The sequence below is a fragment of the Myotis brandtii genome, unplaced genomic scaffold, assembly GCF_000412655.1.
Source record: "Myotis brandtii unplaced genomic scaffold, ASM41265v1 scaffold538, whole genome shotgun sequence".
NCBI lineage: Eukaryota > Metazoa > Chordata > Mammalia > Chiroptera > Vespertilionidae > Myotis > Myotis brandtii.
The window spans coordinates 588,509-602,922 of NW_005369976.1; the positions used below are offsets into that span (position 1 = coordinate 588,509).

The following is a 14,414-nucleotide window of genomic DNA, read 5'->3' on the forward strand; positions in this document are numbered from 1 at the left end:
AGCACCCCCCCGCCCCCCACCCCCCTCCCCGTGCTTCCTGTGCTTGCCGATGCGGCCGTGGCCCTGAAGCTTCCGGGTCTTCCTCAGTCATGATGGCCTGAGATGCAAGAGCAAAAGTGACCATTTTCTTGTCCTTTTTCTAGGTTGAGGAAAGCTCACACTGAAATTACTGGTACCAGTGATGATAATGAACTCTTTAGATTCTGTTGCTAGTGAGCTCAAGGGCAGATAACCAGGAGCTCTGACCCTGAGGGCTGAGCTGGAGGGCCTAGAATGGGGCCTAAACCTTGGGATCCCAGACTTTGCCAGGCGCTTATTTCTTCTTCCCACCCTCCCCTATGCCCACCCTCTCAGAGCAGCACCTGGCACCCTGGGCAAACACTGTCAGATACACACTGCAATGTGGCCCACCTCACTGCCCGCCCCGTCCCTTACTGTAAGAGGCTCTTTGGAGGCAGGGTATGGGCTACTCATCCTTGCTTCTGCAAAGCCCACCCGGCTCTGTAGATGTTTGCTGAATGAATACACATTTTTAGTCTTTTTGTTTGTTTGTTTGGTTTTTGTTAATCTTCACCAGAGGATATTTTTTCCATTGATTTTTTTTCTTTTTTTTTTTTTAGAGAGAGTAAAAGGAGGAGGTGGGGGAGAGATAGAGAGAAAGAGAAGCATCTGTGTGAGACAGATACATCTATTGGTTGCCTCCCACACAAGCCCCGATCACTGGGGCCTGGGATCGAACCCGAAACCCAGGTACGTGCCCTTGACTGGGAATGGAACCCAAGACCCTTGAGGGCTCTGGCCGAGGCTCCAAGCACTGAGCCACACAGGCCAGGGCCGTTCCTAGTCTTGGTAAATTGTAAGTAACTGTGTCGTTTCCTCTGTGCCGCCCCCACGCGGTGTGCTCCTGGTTGGCCGCCTGAGGGCTCCTGCGGGATGTAGACACAGCAGCAGCTCTGGCCCCTCTGCCTCCTCGCCGCCCCCTGTCCTGCAGCCTCCGGAGCTCTGCTGACAGGGGTGGCCCAGGGTCGCCTTTCTGTCCTCATCACCAGGAGTTTGCTTGCAGTTTATATGCTGCTCCTTCACAGCCTCATTTCTCAGAAACTCTTTGAACAAATTAAAATGGAAAAGGGTAAGAATGTGGAGGCTGGAGGAAGTGGAAAGAACTGGAGGTGTGACGGTAGGTGATATGACTAAGGTGAGGCTCTGCTGAGTGTTCTAGACGGAAGGGAATTTTCTCCAGTTCATGGGCCGTTCCCACGTTACCCGTGGTCTCTCACCTGCCTTCTTAAATTCCTCTCATCTGCATGAGCCAGGAGTCTCCCTGCAGCGGCATCTTAATGTTATTTAAAATATTCCGAGGCTGGTGCTTCACAAGGGAAAGTGGTTTCGTTTTATTTTCTCGATGGGAAATTATTTTCATGTCACAGTCGCCCCCCACTTCCCCTCTGTTCTCTTCATCTGAGATGCACACATGTGCCGTTTTGCCCTGTAGAGCAGGTGCGAAGGGGGATTAGAGCAGTGTCTGAATCCATAAAAGGAATATAGCCATACAGGACCCAGGCCACAGTAACAAATGATAGGTGATCTTAAAACATTGGGGTAGTTTCTTTCTCAGTGTTGCAGAAGCTTACTAGAGGTGGGGACGGGTCATTGTTCAGGGCCTGGCAGGCAGCACATTAATCAGGAGAAATTCCTTAGGCCTTAATGTGACTCTAATGAGAAACTCCTATTATCTGTGTTTGCTTATGAGCTTTGTTGGTTAATTGCCAAATGGAGCCACCAGAGCCCCACAATGTGATTATGAAATGATTTTTTTTAAAGTCCTTTCTTGGAGTGTAATATTTTATTAATGAATCTTAAGAAACGGAAGGTTATCTGCTTTGGACGTGTGTACCAACCCAGTGTAATCACCGACCTTCTTAGAAGGCACCGTTGAGCTGTATATGATCAAGATAGCCGGTGTAACTGTTCTCCATCTATGTGTCTTTTGCCTTAGTTTTCTGTGTTCCTGGGCATCATTTTCTTCCTGGAGCTCACTGCCGGGGTCCTGGCATTTGTTTTCAAAGACTGGATCAAAGACCAGCTGTATTTCTTTATAAACAACAACATCAGAGCGTACAGGGATGACATTGATTTGCAAAACCTCATAGACTTCACCCAGGAATATGTAAGTTTAAATTTGGTTTCTTTTCAAGTTGAAAGCCTTCTGGGAAGGATGGCCCCAGAGAGCATCCTCCTGGCTCCGCGCCCGCCCGCTGGGACGCCCCTCTGACTGGTCTGCGTGGCTTTTGGGTTGTTTGCTTGTCTGTTTATTCTTTGCCGACTTGTTCTGTGACCTGCACGATTTGTGCTCTACATGGAAATGGCCTGTTTTTACTGAATCTTCGTGTCTGCCAAGAGGAACAGAGAAGGAAACTCTTGAGCAAGAAGGTTCTAATCACAGTTGCCCTTTGCTGCCGACATTTGAAGAAGATTGCTTTGCTATAGGTTTAACGTTTTATTTGGCGTTAAATATGGATTCTGTCTTGTTCCTTGACCATTTCTAGTCATCCTCCACACTTCACAGCTCGGAATAATATCCTCACCAGTAGGGTGTTTGTTCAAAATTCCCTGACGTAGACCCATTCAGTATTATAGCACGCGCGGGTGAAACCGAAAGTCGAGCAAGTTTCACCCCCTGGTGGCCTCTACCGAGTGGAGAGCCTGTGCAGAGAGCCCCTCCCACCCAGCACATATTTCTGTGGCGGCCCCTGCAAGGCAAACGAAGCAGCAGAATCCCTGTTCCACTCAGAATGCAAAATGGCCTATGAACAGGGCTCAGAAGATACAGATCTGGTGCCCAAATCTGATCAGCTAAGTGACTTAGGGGTAATAGGACCTTGGCCTGTGTCCCCAACAGGAACGTGGAAACAATAAAAGCTACAGTTTAACTCATGGAGATTCTGTGACACTCGAGTAAGATGTGCTTGGTGGTTTCATAATGGGCTTCGGGTGTTGTGGTCCTACAAACCGACAGGTGCTTATTTGCAGACACTTAAAAAATGGAAAAAATCAGATAAGCTGCGCAGACCTGGACCGTGGTGTCCATGATGTTAATGCATATGGCAGGAGGAGCTGGGGTCCCTTTGGTAAAGGGAGGAGAGGGCTATATCGGCACTCGTCCTGGGGGCAACCCCCACACCCCCACATGCATCAGGCACTCAGAGCAGAGCAAGTTGTGTTGATTTTGTTCCGTAGCAGCAAGGACTGCCCTGGAGTGAGCTGTACTCGGGTGTGAAATTAAGCCCCCTTTCATCTCCTCGGCAGACTTCACTGTTTTGTTAGGTCATAATGGATGCAGGCTCACGCCTTGCCAAGTATTATTGCTGCCTCGTTTGCATGACAGTCTGATGAAGCCGTGCCACCAATGTTGGGAGGCGCAACTCCAGCCCTCAGAGAACCCGATGAGGCGGACGCACATGCGTATACACATTCTCTTGAAATGCTGTCTGCTTTACGGGAAAATACTGTCGTTTCATGTGATTTTTCTTTTTCTGTCGTGGAGTTGAATGTTCTGAAGTAGATGCTGGTCCTGAAAGCCGTCCAGTGGTCCTGGCTGGATGTTTATTTAACTGGGAGACGTGGAGCTAGTCCACGGGGCAGGGCGTGGGGGGGTGGGGGGAGGAGACAATGGGACCAGCCTCTGTGTCAGGCCCCTCGTAAGACCCACGGAATTTAACATGATTGTATTTTAATTAGACGATTGCATTCTTAAGTAATTTTTTGAAAATGTAAATACCTGCTCTTGTTTAAACAGATTCTGAGTACTAACAGATATGTAATGAGAAGTCAGCCTCTAAGACTTGGGCTGGGGGGCGGGGGAGAGTAATGGGTGTGTTCAGGATTTTGATTGTGGTGATGGTTTCATGATGTATACATATGTCAAAAATGATCAAATTGGACACTTTATGTGCAGTTGATTGTATGTTAGTGATACAGCAATAAAACAGATTTTTAAAAAACCATTAAGGTGTAGATATCAAAATTGTAAAAAAGGAAATCTCTCGATATCCCACCCACAGCCCCAGTCGCCTCCTTTGGACACTGCTGTTTAGTGTCTTATCCTTCTAGAATGTTCTCACATGCACTCAAACTAACCCCACCCTGTTCTAAGGGAGCCCTGCTATCAACTCCTGTCCGCCCCGCCCCACCACCACCACCTAACACCATGGGTCTCATCGACCTTCCAAATCACATGCCCACGCACCCTTACAAACCTTCCACCTGCGTTATTTTGGAGGCTTTGATGGGGGCTGCGTGGGTTCAGTCTGGTATAAAAATAAATTCTGAGACGGAGGGAGGGAGCCGGCAGGACGGGGTGTGGGCCGTTGGGGCGGGTGTGGGTGCAGCGCCTGGTGGCCTCCAGGTGGAGGTGTTCTAATTCTCTCCTGTTTGCTCTAGTGGCAGTGCTGTGGGGCTTTTGGAGCTGATGATTGGAACCTAAATATTTACTTCAATTGCACAGATTCCAATGCAAGTCGGGAGAGGTGCGGCGTGCCATTCTCCTGCTGTACTAAAGATCCCGCGGTAAGTGGGGGCAGCACATGGCCCGCCTGCTCCCGCATCGCCCGGGACGGTGTGTGGGATGGGCAGAGGGGTGGTGTTCTTCTGGAAACCTCTTACCTGCGTAGTCCTGATTGTCGCTCCTGCAGGGCCTATAGGGCTCAGTTCTTCCCAGTAGGAGTGATCATCACTCCTGTTCTGAGCCTTCGTGTGCCTTGGCTCATTGAAGTCCGGAACATTCCTGCCAGAAGATACCAACATTATCTTCCCTTTTTAGGTGAAATCGAGGCCCCTGGGTTTTAAGTCCCTACCCAAGCTCATATCGCCAGCAAATGTTGGCGTTGTTCCTTCTTTATAGGCTCACCTGGGAGCTCTCTCATTGGGTTGTGGTTAGTAACCCTCTTCTTCCCGACTTAGTTGTGGGGGACACATTGGAATAGAAGAGTTTGAGACAAGAATGCTATGGGGGGAGACCATAGCTGCCCAGATTCATTTGTAGCCTGTCAGTCCCCAAGCGTGCACCCTCAGAGCTGCCCTTGCCCCCATCATGCAGATTCGAGTGGGCACTGATGAGTTCATGGCCATTTCCCCCTGGAAGGTGGAGGGTGTGCAGCTCTTCAAAGGGGGCGTGGCCTTGGGGTGGGGAAGCAGAAGTTCCCCGCAGCCTGCCCATCGCCCATTGCCCCTGGTGGGGGTCAGCCCGGGCTGTTACTCTTGGTCTGAAGAGACTGAGAATCAGGAAGGCCTGTGCTCGCTGCTCTGGGATCTCGCCAGGACAGCTGACCTTCCCCACTGGCTGGTTTCTCCCTTTCCTCTGAGGAGGCCCAAAGGCAAGAGTGCCCGGCAGAGCCCAGGGTGCCCGCTCAGGCAGCCTCACACTGGCCAGCCGATGCCAGCTGCTCTGTCTCCCGTTCTGCCCTGTGTTAACATTCCATCAGACAAACTCCGAAGTTCTCAGAAGGCATTATGTCTCCCCTTTCAGCGACAGATCCTCTGGGTAGAGGTATCTCATTCCATAAATGCCAAGCTAACAGTTTCCACCCAGCCCCTGCAGAGGGGGGGAAAAAACAAGCCTAAATGAGGGGAATTCGCATTTCTGATCAGGGCTGTCGGATGTTTTCTATAAATGCCAAGCTAACAATTTCCACCCAGCCCCTGCAGAGGGGGAAAAAAAAACAAGCCTAAAAGAGGGGAATTCGCATTTCTGATCAGGGCTGTCGGATGTCAGAACATGTGTCCATGTGATATGTGACTAGGGTGTTGTTCTGTTTTTAATGAAGTCACGTATTCTCATTGAAAACTCATTTAAATAACATAGAAATATACATATTAAAAAATAGAAGTCCTTCTCCCCCTCCCACCACCAAAGAGAGCAAAAATGAAGCCAGTCATTATGCCCATTCAGCATGGTTTTTATCTGTCTCCAGTTCCCTAAACACCATAAACGTATTGAGGCTGTCAGCTCTGAATCCTGTACCTCCCACAGAATGGGCTTGCTCTCCTTCCTGGTATTTCCCGAGCCTCTGTTTTCCGCATTTGGAAAAGGGCATATTTTAATACCTATTTCTGAGGATTGTTAAAATAATGACATGGGGTAACATATCAGAGTGCTTACCGAGGCGCCCGGTCCATCTGTGTGCCCGATGCACATTGTATTACCCTGAGTGGGCATCTTCTGCTGATCCCTCCGTGGGCTTCTAACCGGCGTGACTGTCACTGTCCTGTTTTCTTTCCCCACCAGGAAGATGTCATCAACACTCAGTGTGGCTATGATGCCAGGCAGAAACCAGTAAGTGGGTACCATCTTGTCGCTTGGCGCACGGGGTGTTGGAGGAGCCTTGGAACTTGCGTGCTGACGCTGTGTTCTCCTCTTCCCTTGTGAAGGAGGTCGACCAGCAGATCGTAATCTACACGAAAGGCTGCGTGCCCCAGTTTGAGAAGTGGCTGCAGGACAATTTGACCATCGTGGCCGGTGTGTTCATAGGCATTGCGTTGCTACAGGTAAGGCCGGGCTCCTTCCTGGACGTCACGGGCAGCGATGCCCCGGGAGAATCCTCACCAGGCCGGGCACTTGGCCGGATCACCTTAATGGCCCAGTATTTAGGACACAATTGGAGGGGCTGGGAAACAGACCCAAATTATGTGGTGTTTTATTAAAGCTCTGATTTTAGATGCAACTCTATCCTAAAATACATTCGGAAACTGGTTTGTTTGTTTTTTTCCTTTTGAAGATGGAGACGTTGATTGGGTCAGTGCGTTTCCATGGGCTCGGTAATGAATTCTGAGGATTGTATGTGCCAGCTGGGCAGACAGGAATGGTCAAAAGCAGATCCAAGTGGTGAGGTTAAGGTTTTTTTGGATTTTTACAAACATGCTGTGTCCCTTTCTGCCTCTGGCCCACCTTCCCAGAGTGCTAGTGAGGGAAAGGAGTGCCCACTTTTCCTCCTGGGCAGTCCCAAGTGCTAACTTTTTCGTCCGGTGGAGATGTGATACTTTTCTTTGAGCCCAAATGCGGCGCGGTGATTGAAAGAAACGAAAGAAGACGTAAATAATGGAAAGCCTTCCCATACTCATGGACTGAAAGGCTTACTATCGCTAATGTGGCAGTACGCCTCAAATCCATCTACAGATTCAGTGCAATCTCTGAATTCAAACTGCCTTTTTTATTTTTTATTTTTTTTTTCAAAAATTGACAAGTTGATCCTAAAATTCATATGGAAATGCAAGGGACCCAGAAAAGCAAAAACAAACTTGAAAAAGAACAAATTTGGAGAATTCACACTTCCCAATTCCAGACTTACTTCAAAGGTGCAGGCATCAAGATAGTGCCTCCTGGCATAAGGTTGGCATATAGATCAGTGGAAAAGAATAGAAAGTCCAGAAGTAAACCCACGCATCGATGGTCAGTAGATTTTTGACAAGGGAACCAAGACCGTTCACTGGGGCAAAAATAGTCTTTTCAATAAATGGTGCTGGACCAACTATCTATCTATATGCAAAAGAATAAATTTGAACTCCTACCTCACACCATACATGAAAATTAACTCAAAATAGACCAAAAACCAAAATATAAGAGCTAAAACTATAAAACTTAGGAGAAAGTACAAGTGTAGGAGAAAGTATAGGTGTTGCTCTTTGCGTCCCAGGAGTAGGTGGTTTTCTTAGACATGACACTACAAGCACAAGCAACCAAAGAAATAGTAGATCAATTGGACTTTGTCAAAATTAAAAACTGTGCTAAAAATACCAAGAAAATGAAATGACAACCCACAAAATGGAAGAAAATATTTGCAAATCATTATATCTGGTAAGGATCAAGTATCTGGACTGTACAAAAAACAACTCAACAGTTAAAAAGTCAAACCCAATTTAAAGATGGGCAAAGAATTTGAATAGCCATGTCTCCAGAGAAGATACAAATGGCTAGTAAGCACGTGAGGAGATAGAACGCCACCATTAATTGTTAGGGAAATTCGAATAAAAACCACAGTGAGATACCTACCACTTCACACACAGCAGGATGGACATACAGTTGACCCTCGAACAACATGGGTTTCAGCTGTGTGGGTCCACTCATAAGCACATTTTTTTTCAACTGACCACAGTTCAGTTGATCTATGTAGTTCAACTGGCTGAGGTTGGGAATCTGAGTATGCAGAAAACTGACTAGTTATGTGCGGATTTTTCAACTGCATGGGATTACAGCACCCATAACCCCCATGTTGCTCAGGGGTGAACTGTAATGATAAAGGAAGATAATAACGAGTTGTCGAGGATGTGAAGAAATTGGAACCCTCACACATCACTGAAGGGAATGAAAATGATGCGGCCTGTACGGAAAACAATTGGCAATTCCTCAGAAAATTACAGTTACCATATGACCCCGCAATTCTATTCTGAGGTATGTACCCCAGAGAATTAAAAACATGTGTTCACGGAAAAACGTATATACAGATGTTCATAGTGATATTATGCATAAGAGCCCAAAAAAGGAAACACTGCAGATGCCCATCACCTGCTGAATGGAAAAACAAAATATGGTTTATCCATATAGTGGAATATTACTCAAACCGTCAAAAGGATTGACTACCGGTACATGTTACCACGTGGACCTTGAATACACTTTGCTATGGGAAAGCGGACTGACACAGAAGGCCAGATGTTATATGATCCCATTCATACGAAATGTCCAGAATGAGCAAATTCAAAGGAAGTAGATTAGTGGTTGACAGGACTGTGGAGATGGGGGGCATGAGAATGACTGCTAATGGGTACAGTTTCTTTCTGGGGTGATGAAATGTATGGGAAACAGATAGTGGTCATCGTTGCATACCCCTGTGAGTACACTAAAAACCACTGAATTATGCACTTTAAAGGAATGGATTTTATAGTATATGAATTATATCTCAATTTAAAAGATCAAAGATAAGGAAAATCAGATTCAGCCCGGCCAGCGTGGCTCAGTGGTTGAGTATTGACCCATGAACCAGTTCAACTGGCTGAGGTTGGGAATCTGAGTATGCAGAAAACTGACTAGTTATGTGCGGATTTTTCAACTGCATGGGATTACAGCACCCATAACCCCCATGTTGCTCAGGGGTGAACTGTAATGATAAAGGAAGATGATAACGAGTTGTCCAGGATGTGAAGAAATTGGAACCCTCACACATCACTGAAGGGAATGAAAATGATGCAGCCTCTACGGAAAACAATTGGCAATTCCTCAGAAAATTACAGTTACCATATGACCCCACAATTCTATTCTGAGGTATGTGCCCCAGAGAATTAAAAACATGTGTTCACCCAAAAACGTATATACAGATGTTCATAGTGATATTATTCATAAGAGCCCAAAAAAGGAAACACTGCAGATGCCCATCACCTGCTGAATGGACAAACAAAATATGGTTTATCCATATAGTGGAATATTACTCAAACCGTCAAAAGGATTGACTACTGGTACATGTTACAACATGGACCTTGAATACACTTTGCTCTGTGAAAGCGGACTGACACAGAAGGCCGGATGTTATATGATCCCATTCATATGAAATGTCCAGAATGAGCAAACTCAAAGGAAGTAGATTAGTGGTTGGCAGGACTGTGGAGATGGGGGGCATGGGAATGACTGCTAACGGGTACAGTTTCTTTCTGGGGTGATGAAATGTATGGGAAACAGATAGTGGTCATCGTTACATACCCCTGTGAGTACACTAAAAACCACTGAATTATGCACTTTAAAGGAATGGATTTTATAGTATATGAATTATATCTCAATTTAAAAGATCAAAGATAAGGAAAATCAGATTCAGCCCGGCCAGCGTGGCTCAGTGGTTGAGTATTGACCCATGAACCAGAAGGTCGAGGTTTGATTCCCAGTCGGGGCACATGCCCATGTTGTGGGCTCGATCTCCAGCAGGGGGCGTGCAAGAGGCAGCTGATCAATGATTCTTTCTCATCATTGGTGTTTCTATTTCCCTCTCCTTCTCCCTTCCTCTCTCTGAAATCCATAAAAATATATTTAAAAAAGAAAAATAGGATTCATTGGCCAAGGAAAAGCATAATGATGTTCAGAGTTTCACTGTTTGACTCTTTTTCTTCCTTTCTCAGATTTTTGGGATATGCCTGGCCCTAGGATTCATTGGCCAAGGAAAAGCCTAATGATGTTCAAAGTTTCACTGTTTGACTCTCTTTCTTCCTTTCTCAGATTTTTGGGATATGCCTGGCCCAGAACCTGGTGAGCGACATCGAAGCTGTCAGGGCCAGCTGGTAGAGCGGAGCGCCTGCCACCACCGCAGAACACTGGACACCCAGCCTCCCGCACCCTCCAGCGGCCCGACCGCGTCCACGCCGCACGGAGCAGTCACAGGGGCATCCTGCAATCCCACCTGACGGAGCTGCCAAGAACTTGTTTTGGGGGGTGAAGCTGAGAAATGCTGCTTACTGACAGAATTAAAGAAACAATAACCAGTATGCAAGTCGTTGCGCCGTGAATCTACTGTAGCCATGAATTTATGGATGGTTGGATCCTTAACCAAAAAAAGAGGAAAAGGGAGGGTGGGGAACCCGTATGTACTTGAATGTGTGGGGAAAGCCTTGTTCTCCACGGGAGCGATTGGAGGGCTGGGAGAGGCAGCGTTGCCCTTCCTCACGCCGTGGCCTGAAGATGTGATCTTTCCTGAAACCCAGCCCCTGCCCTGTGAGGGCTGGGCCACTGGCGTCCCTTCACTGGACATCGCAAGGAACTGCGACAACTCGCGTCCCGGGGAGAAAACAGCTTGTCCTTGGGGTCAGATTTCGAGATCGAGTTCAGCAAGTGACGAGCCGGCACGTTGGGCCTCCTGACGAGAGAAGCTGTGTATTTCGCGTGCACTGAGCAGACCCCGGGAGCACCCCGTGAGGCTGGAATGCAGCAGGACAGATCTTTTTTCTAAGCGGCCTGCGCTTTATTTACCTGTGGCATCCAAGGAGAAAATGAGGCTCATGGAGGTATTAGTTGGATACACCCTCACCCCAGCCACTCAAGTAGGTGTCGGATTCTTCAGAAACTCTGCGGCTTTGGCTTTTTTTTTTCTTGCCTTTTTTTGTTTTAGACTCCCCAAAAGCTGCCGTTTCTGTTAAATTTTTAAGTGTTTCCTTACAAGCTCGAATATTAATTTTGTGTGTGTAATCTCCCCGCATGACCTGTGAATCTGAATCCACCATTCTCTCCTCCCGCCATCTCTCCGACAACATTGATAGGTGTGGTGTGGTGTGGTCAGCACTGGGTGGGTTCACGCCCTGAGAGGGGTGGCGGTCCCGCCTGGCTGGGAAGGGGCCAGCTGGGCCCGCGAGATGCTTCCATGGACTCAGCAATCGCTCAGCCATACGGGTCGCCATGGTCTCTGCTGCGTCCTGCCCCCCTCTCTCCTGGAATGGAAGTGAACCCCTTTCTAAAACAACGCTGACACATCAGAAAGCTTCTAGTGGGGTTTTTCCCTCTTCTGGTTTTAGTTTTGGTTTTTTTTTTTTTACAAAGAGAAGAGTGAGTGGGCAGAGCTCTTTCTGTTCTCATAGTGCAGGCTAACCATCAGGATGGCGACAAAGCACAAATACTCCGAGGGGGGACATTGGCGGGCAGGTGTTCTGAGTCTGAGACGAAAACCACCTCCAGGTGCTGCCACCCACCCTGGCCCGCCTCCAGGAGGGAGGGACCCGTTTTGCCCCCAGATTTTAATCCAACCTCATCTACTGGGATGTCACTCTCCCGGGGAGCAGGTATAGTCTGTGGAGCGCTGGGAAAACCACAGGCGTGTTTCACGGTGATGACAGGTTCTCCAACACATCGCTGGGCAGCCGGCGAGGTACTTTGTGAACTTGAGCAAGGCTTTCTGCGCCCGCCCCCTGGTGCATCGCTGCGGCCGGTGCACATGTGGGTCTGCTCTGAGCGAGGACTGCAGTTGACAATACCTGGTCTCCGGGGTTGGGTGTGTCTGACTCTGCATGTGAGTGTGTGTGTCTGTATCGTCAGCGATGTCCATCCCGTGCTCCAGCTGTAAGATGATTTTATCTCGTCTCGGCCCCACCACGTTGTCCTGTGATGTCATTCCAACACGGAGTCAGCTCTCCGGTTGGCACGCTTGTCCTTCCTGTTCATTACCTCATCCTCCAGGGAACTCCCTCTGACCAGTTAATTCAGAACCGGGCAAGACTCCCCCCTTCGGCACATCCAGTGAAAGGCCAAACGGAAGTCCAAGTGAGTTTTACATTTTAAGGAACCACCCTTTATTTTTTACACTTGAGAGTGGTTGTAATAAAGGCTGTCATTAATAAACTTGGTTCTACCTTACGTGGGGTTATGTCTGTCTTCATTGCTTCTCTCTTGAAATCGCAATAGTCTCGGATGCGGTGGTTCCCAAACCTCAGCAGCCGCGTCAGAATCCCCGATGGCTTGTGGAAACCCAGATGGCTGTGTCTGCCTGTTCCCAGACTGAATTCCTGATTTAGTCCTTCTGGGGAGGGGAGGTTGAGAAGGTGCTGTTCTGACTGGTTCGCGGTGATGGTTTGCTGGCGACGCTGTTGCCATGTGTTTTGAGAGCACGATTTGAGAACCCCGCTCTGGTCTGGTTCTCTCGGGGGAAGGGACAGGGAACATCTTGTGATTGGAAGGGAAAGGTCTCTTGGTGCTGCCGGCTAATGGGAGACAGGCAGAGGGGGGTGTGTAGGAATCTCTGTTCCTAAGGCCATTGCTGCTCACAGCCTCCCAGAGACCACGTGGCGTGCAGATCATCAGGCCTTGCCCCTAGCAGTTCTGTGGTGGGGGAGCCAGAGCCTATATATATATTTTTTTATTTACTTTTTCCAGAGAGCCTATATGTTTACGAAAGTCCCACTGAAAATTTAATGCACAGTGAGGATGAGGACTCACATGGGCCTAGGTAAATGTTGATAATATTCACAACCTTTTTCTAAGAAAATAATTTCTAGTAGTCCCTTAGAGCAGGAATCTTAGCCCCTTGGAGAAATGCGGACTTAACTTTTATTTTGAATTATCACCGCAGAAGGAGACTTCTGTCTTTAGAACTGTCAGGGATTTTCTTCATAGATTAAATGAAAACAACATTTTAAGGTTCACACAGTATTTTCAGACCCCGACCCTGTGTCAGGACTGGTTTGGGAAACGTTTGCCTCATACCCCTGGATACTTGAGACCACAAATGTTACTTTGACTTTAGGGGAGTGTATCTGTGGTAATGGGAGGTCACCAGTCCCCATTTCTTGAGTTTTCTTCGCTGTGCTGGGGAGATATCTTATGTACGGGAGGCTGTTTGTCCTTCTTGCTCTTGGCAGACTCTAGGCCCAGAAAGGAGAAATATTACAGCTCGGAAGTAAAGGGATTCAGCCTGGCTGGTGTGGCTCAGTGGTTGAGCATCAACCTATGAACCAGGAGGTCACTGGCTCGATTCCCAGTCAGGGCATATGCCCCGGTTGCGGGCTCGATCCCCAGTGTGGGGCCTGCAGGAGGCAGCCGATCAGTGATTCTCTCTCCTCATTGATGTTTCTGTCTGTCTCTTCCTCTCTGAAATCAATAAAAATACATTTTGAGAAAAAGAAGTAAAGGGATGCTTTGTCTTGAACTCAGAACTTATAGGAAGTTTCCTCTGTGTAGGTAGGCTTGGAGGAGGATTATTCAATTGATATCTCTGTTGTGTGACCGGTTACCACCAACATCATTGCCTCCATGATTTAAAAATATCTAATAGTGTTTTTAAGAATGAACACAGGGATTAAAAAGAAGAATTTTGCATCATGAAACACTTGAAAAAAAAGGAGATCTTTGTTTTCTTCTTTCTACCCAGGAATGACCCTCTCACTTTTGTTCCAGCCTTCTCCCCGCCGCAGGCCCCCTCCTTCTGCTCTCAGGACTCTGAGACGCGTCTTGGCTTTTTCTTGTTTTGCACAGTGTTCCTCGCAGGCCCTGTGCGCGCTGGGCAGGGACGCTCGCTCTGCAGTTTCTGGAGCTCCTCTCAGGGCTGCTGCCCGCCGCTGGGACGGGAGCCCTGGGAAGCGGCTGGACAATGAGGAGCCAGGGGCCTGGCTGGCCCTCCCGGCTCTCTGGGTCCTTTATTCCACGAAGCCCCGCTTCCCTAGGGAAGCCTGTTCCGACTCCGAGGAGGAGCGGGAAGCTCTCCCGGAGCGCTGGCGAGCCCTCTCCGCAGTGGGAAGCCTGGTCCTGGAGTGAGGAGGAGAATGCGGTGTTTGCCTGGGAATAGGGACCCATGGTGACATCTACAGAGATGTCTATGTGACAACAGACAGGGCGGAGGTACCTGGGCGGGGGCAGGGGGCGGAGAAGAGAAGCCGGACTCTGAAGAGAGGCGCAAAGCCATCTT

At 48.2% G+C, this 14,414-nt stretch overlaps 1 protein-coding gene across 1 annotated transcript in view; it reads left to right on the forward strand.

The window, feature by feature from the left end:
- The window catches only part of TSPAN5 (tetraspanin 5), a 167,863-nt gene extending 155,494 nt beyond the window's left edge, over nt 1–12,369 (forward strand). The window contains exons 4-8 of the mRNA XM_005877990.2: nt 1,997–2,167; nt 4,441–4,566; nt 6,284–6,331; nt 6,427–6,543; nt 10,250–12,369. Of these exons, the coding sequence (XP_005878052.1) occupies nt 1,997–2,167; nt 4,441–4,566; nt 6,284–6,331; nt 6,427–6,543; nt 10,250–10,315 (528 nt within the window). The 3' untranslated portion in view covers nt 10,316–12,369. The remainder of the gene's footprint in view (nt 1–1,996; nt 2,168–4,440; nt 4,567–6,283; nt 6,332–6,426; nt 6,544–10,249) is intronic.
- The last annotated feature ends 2,045 nt before the right edge of the window (nt 12,370–14,414 follow it).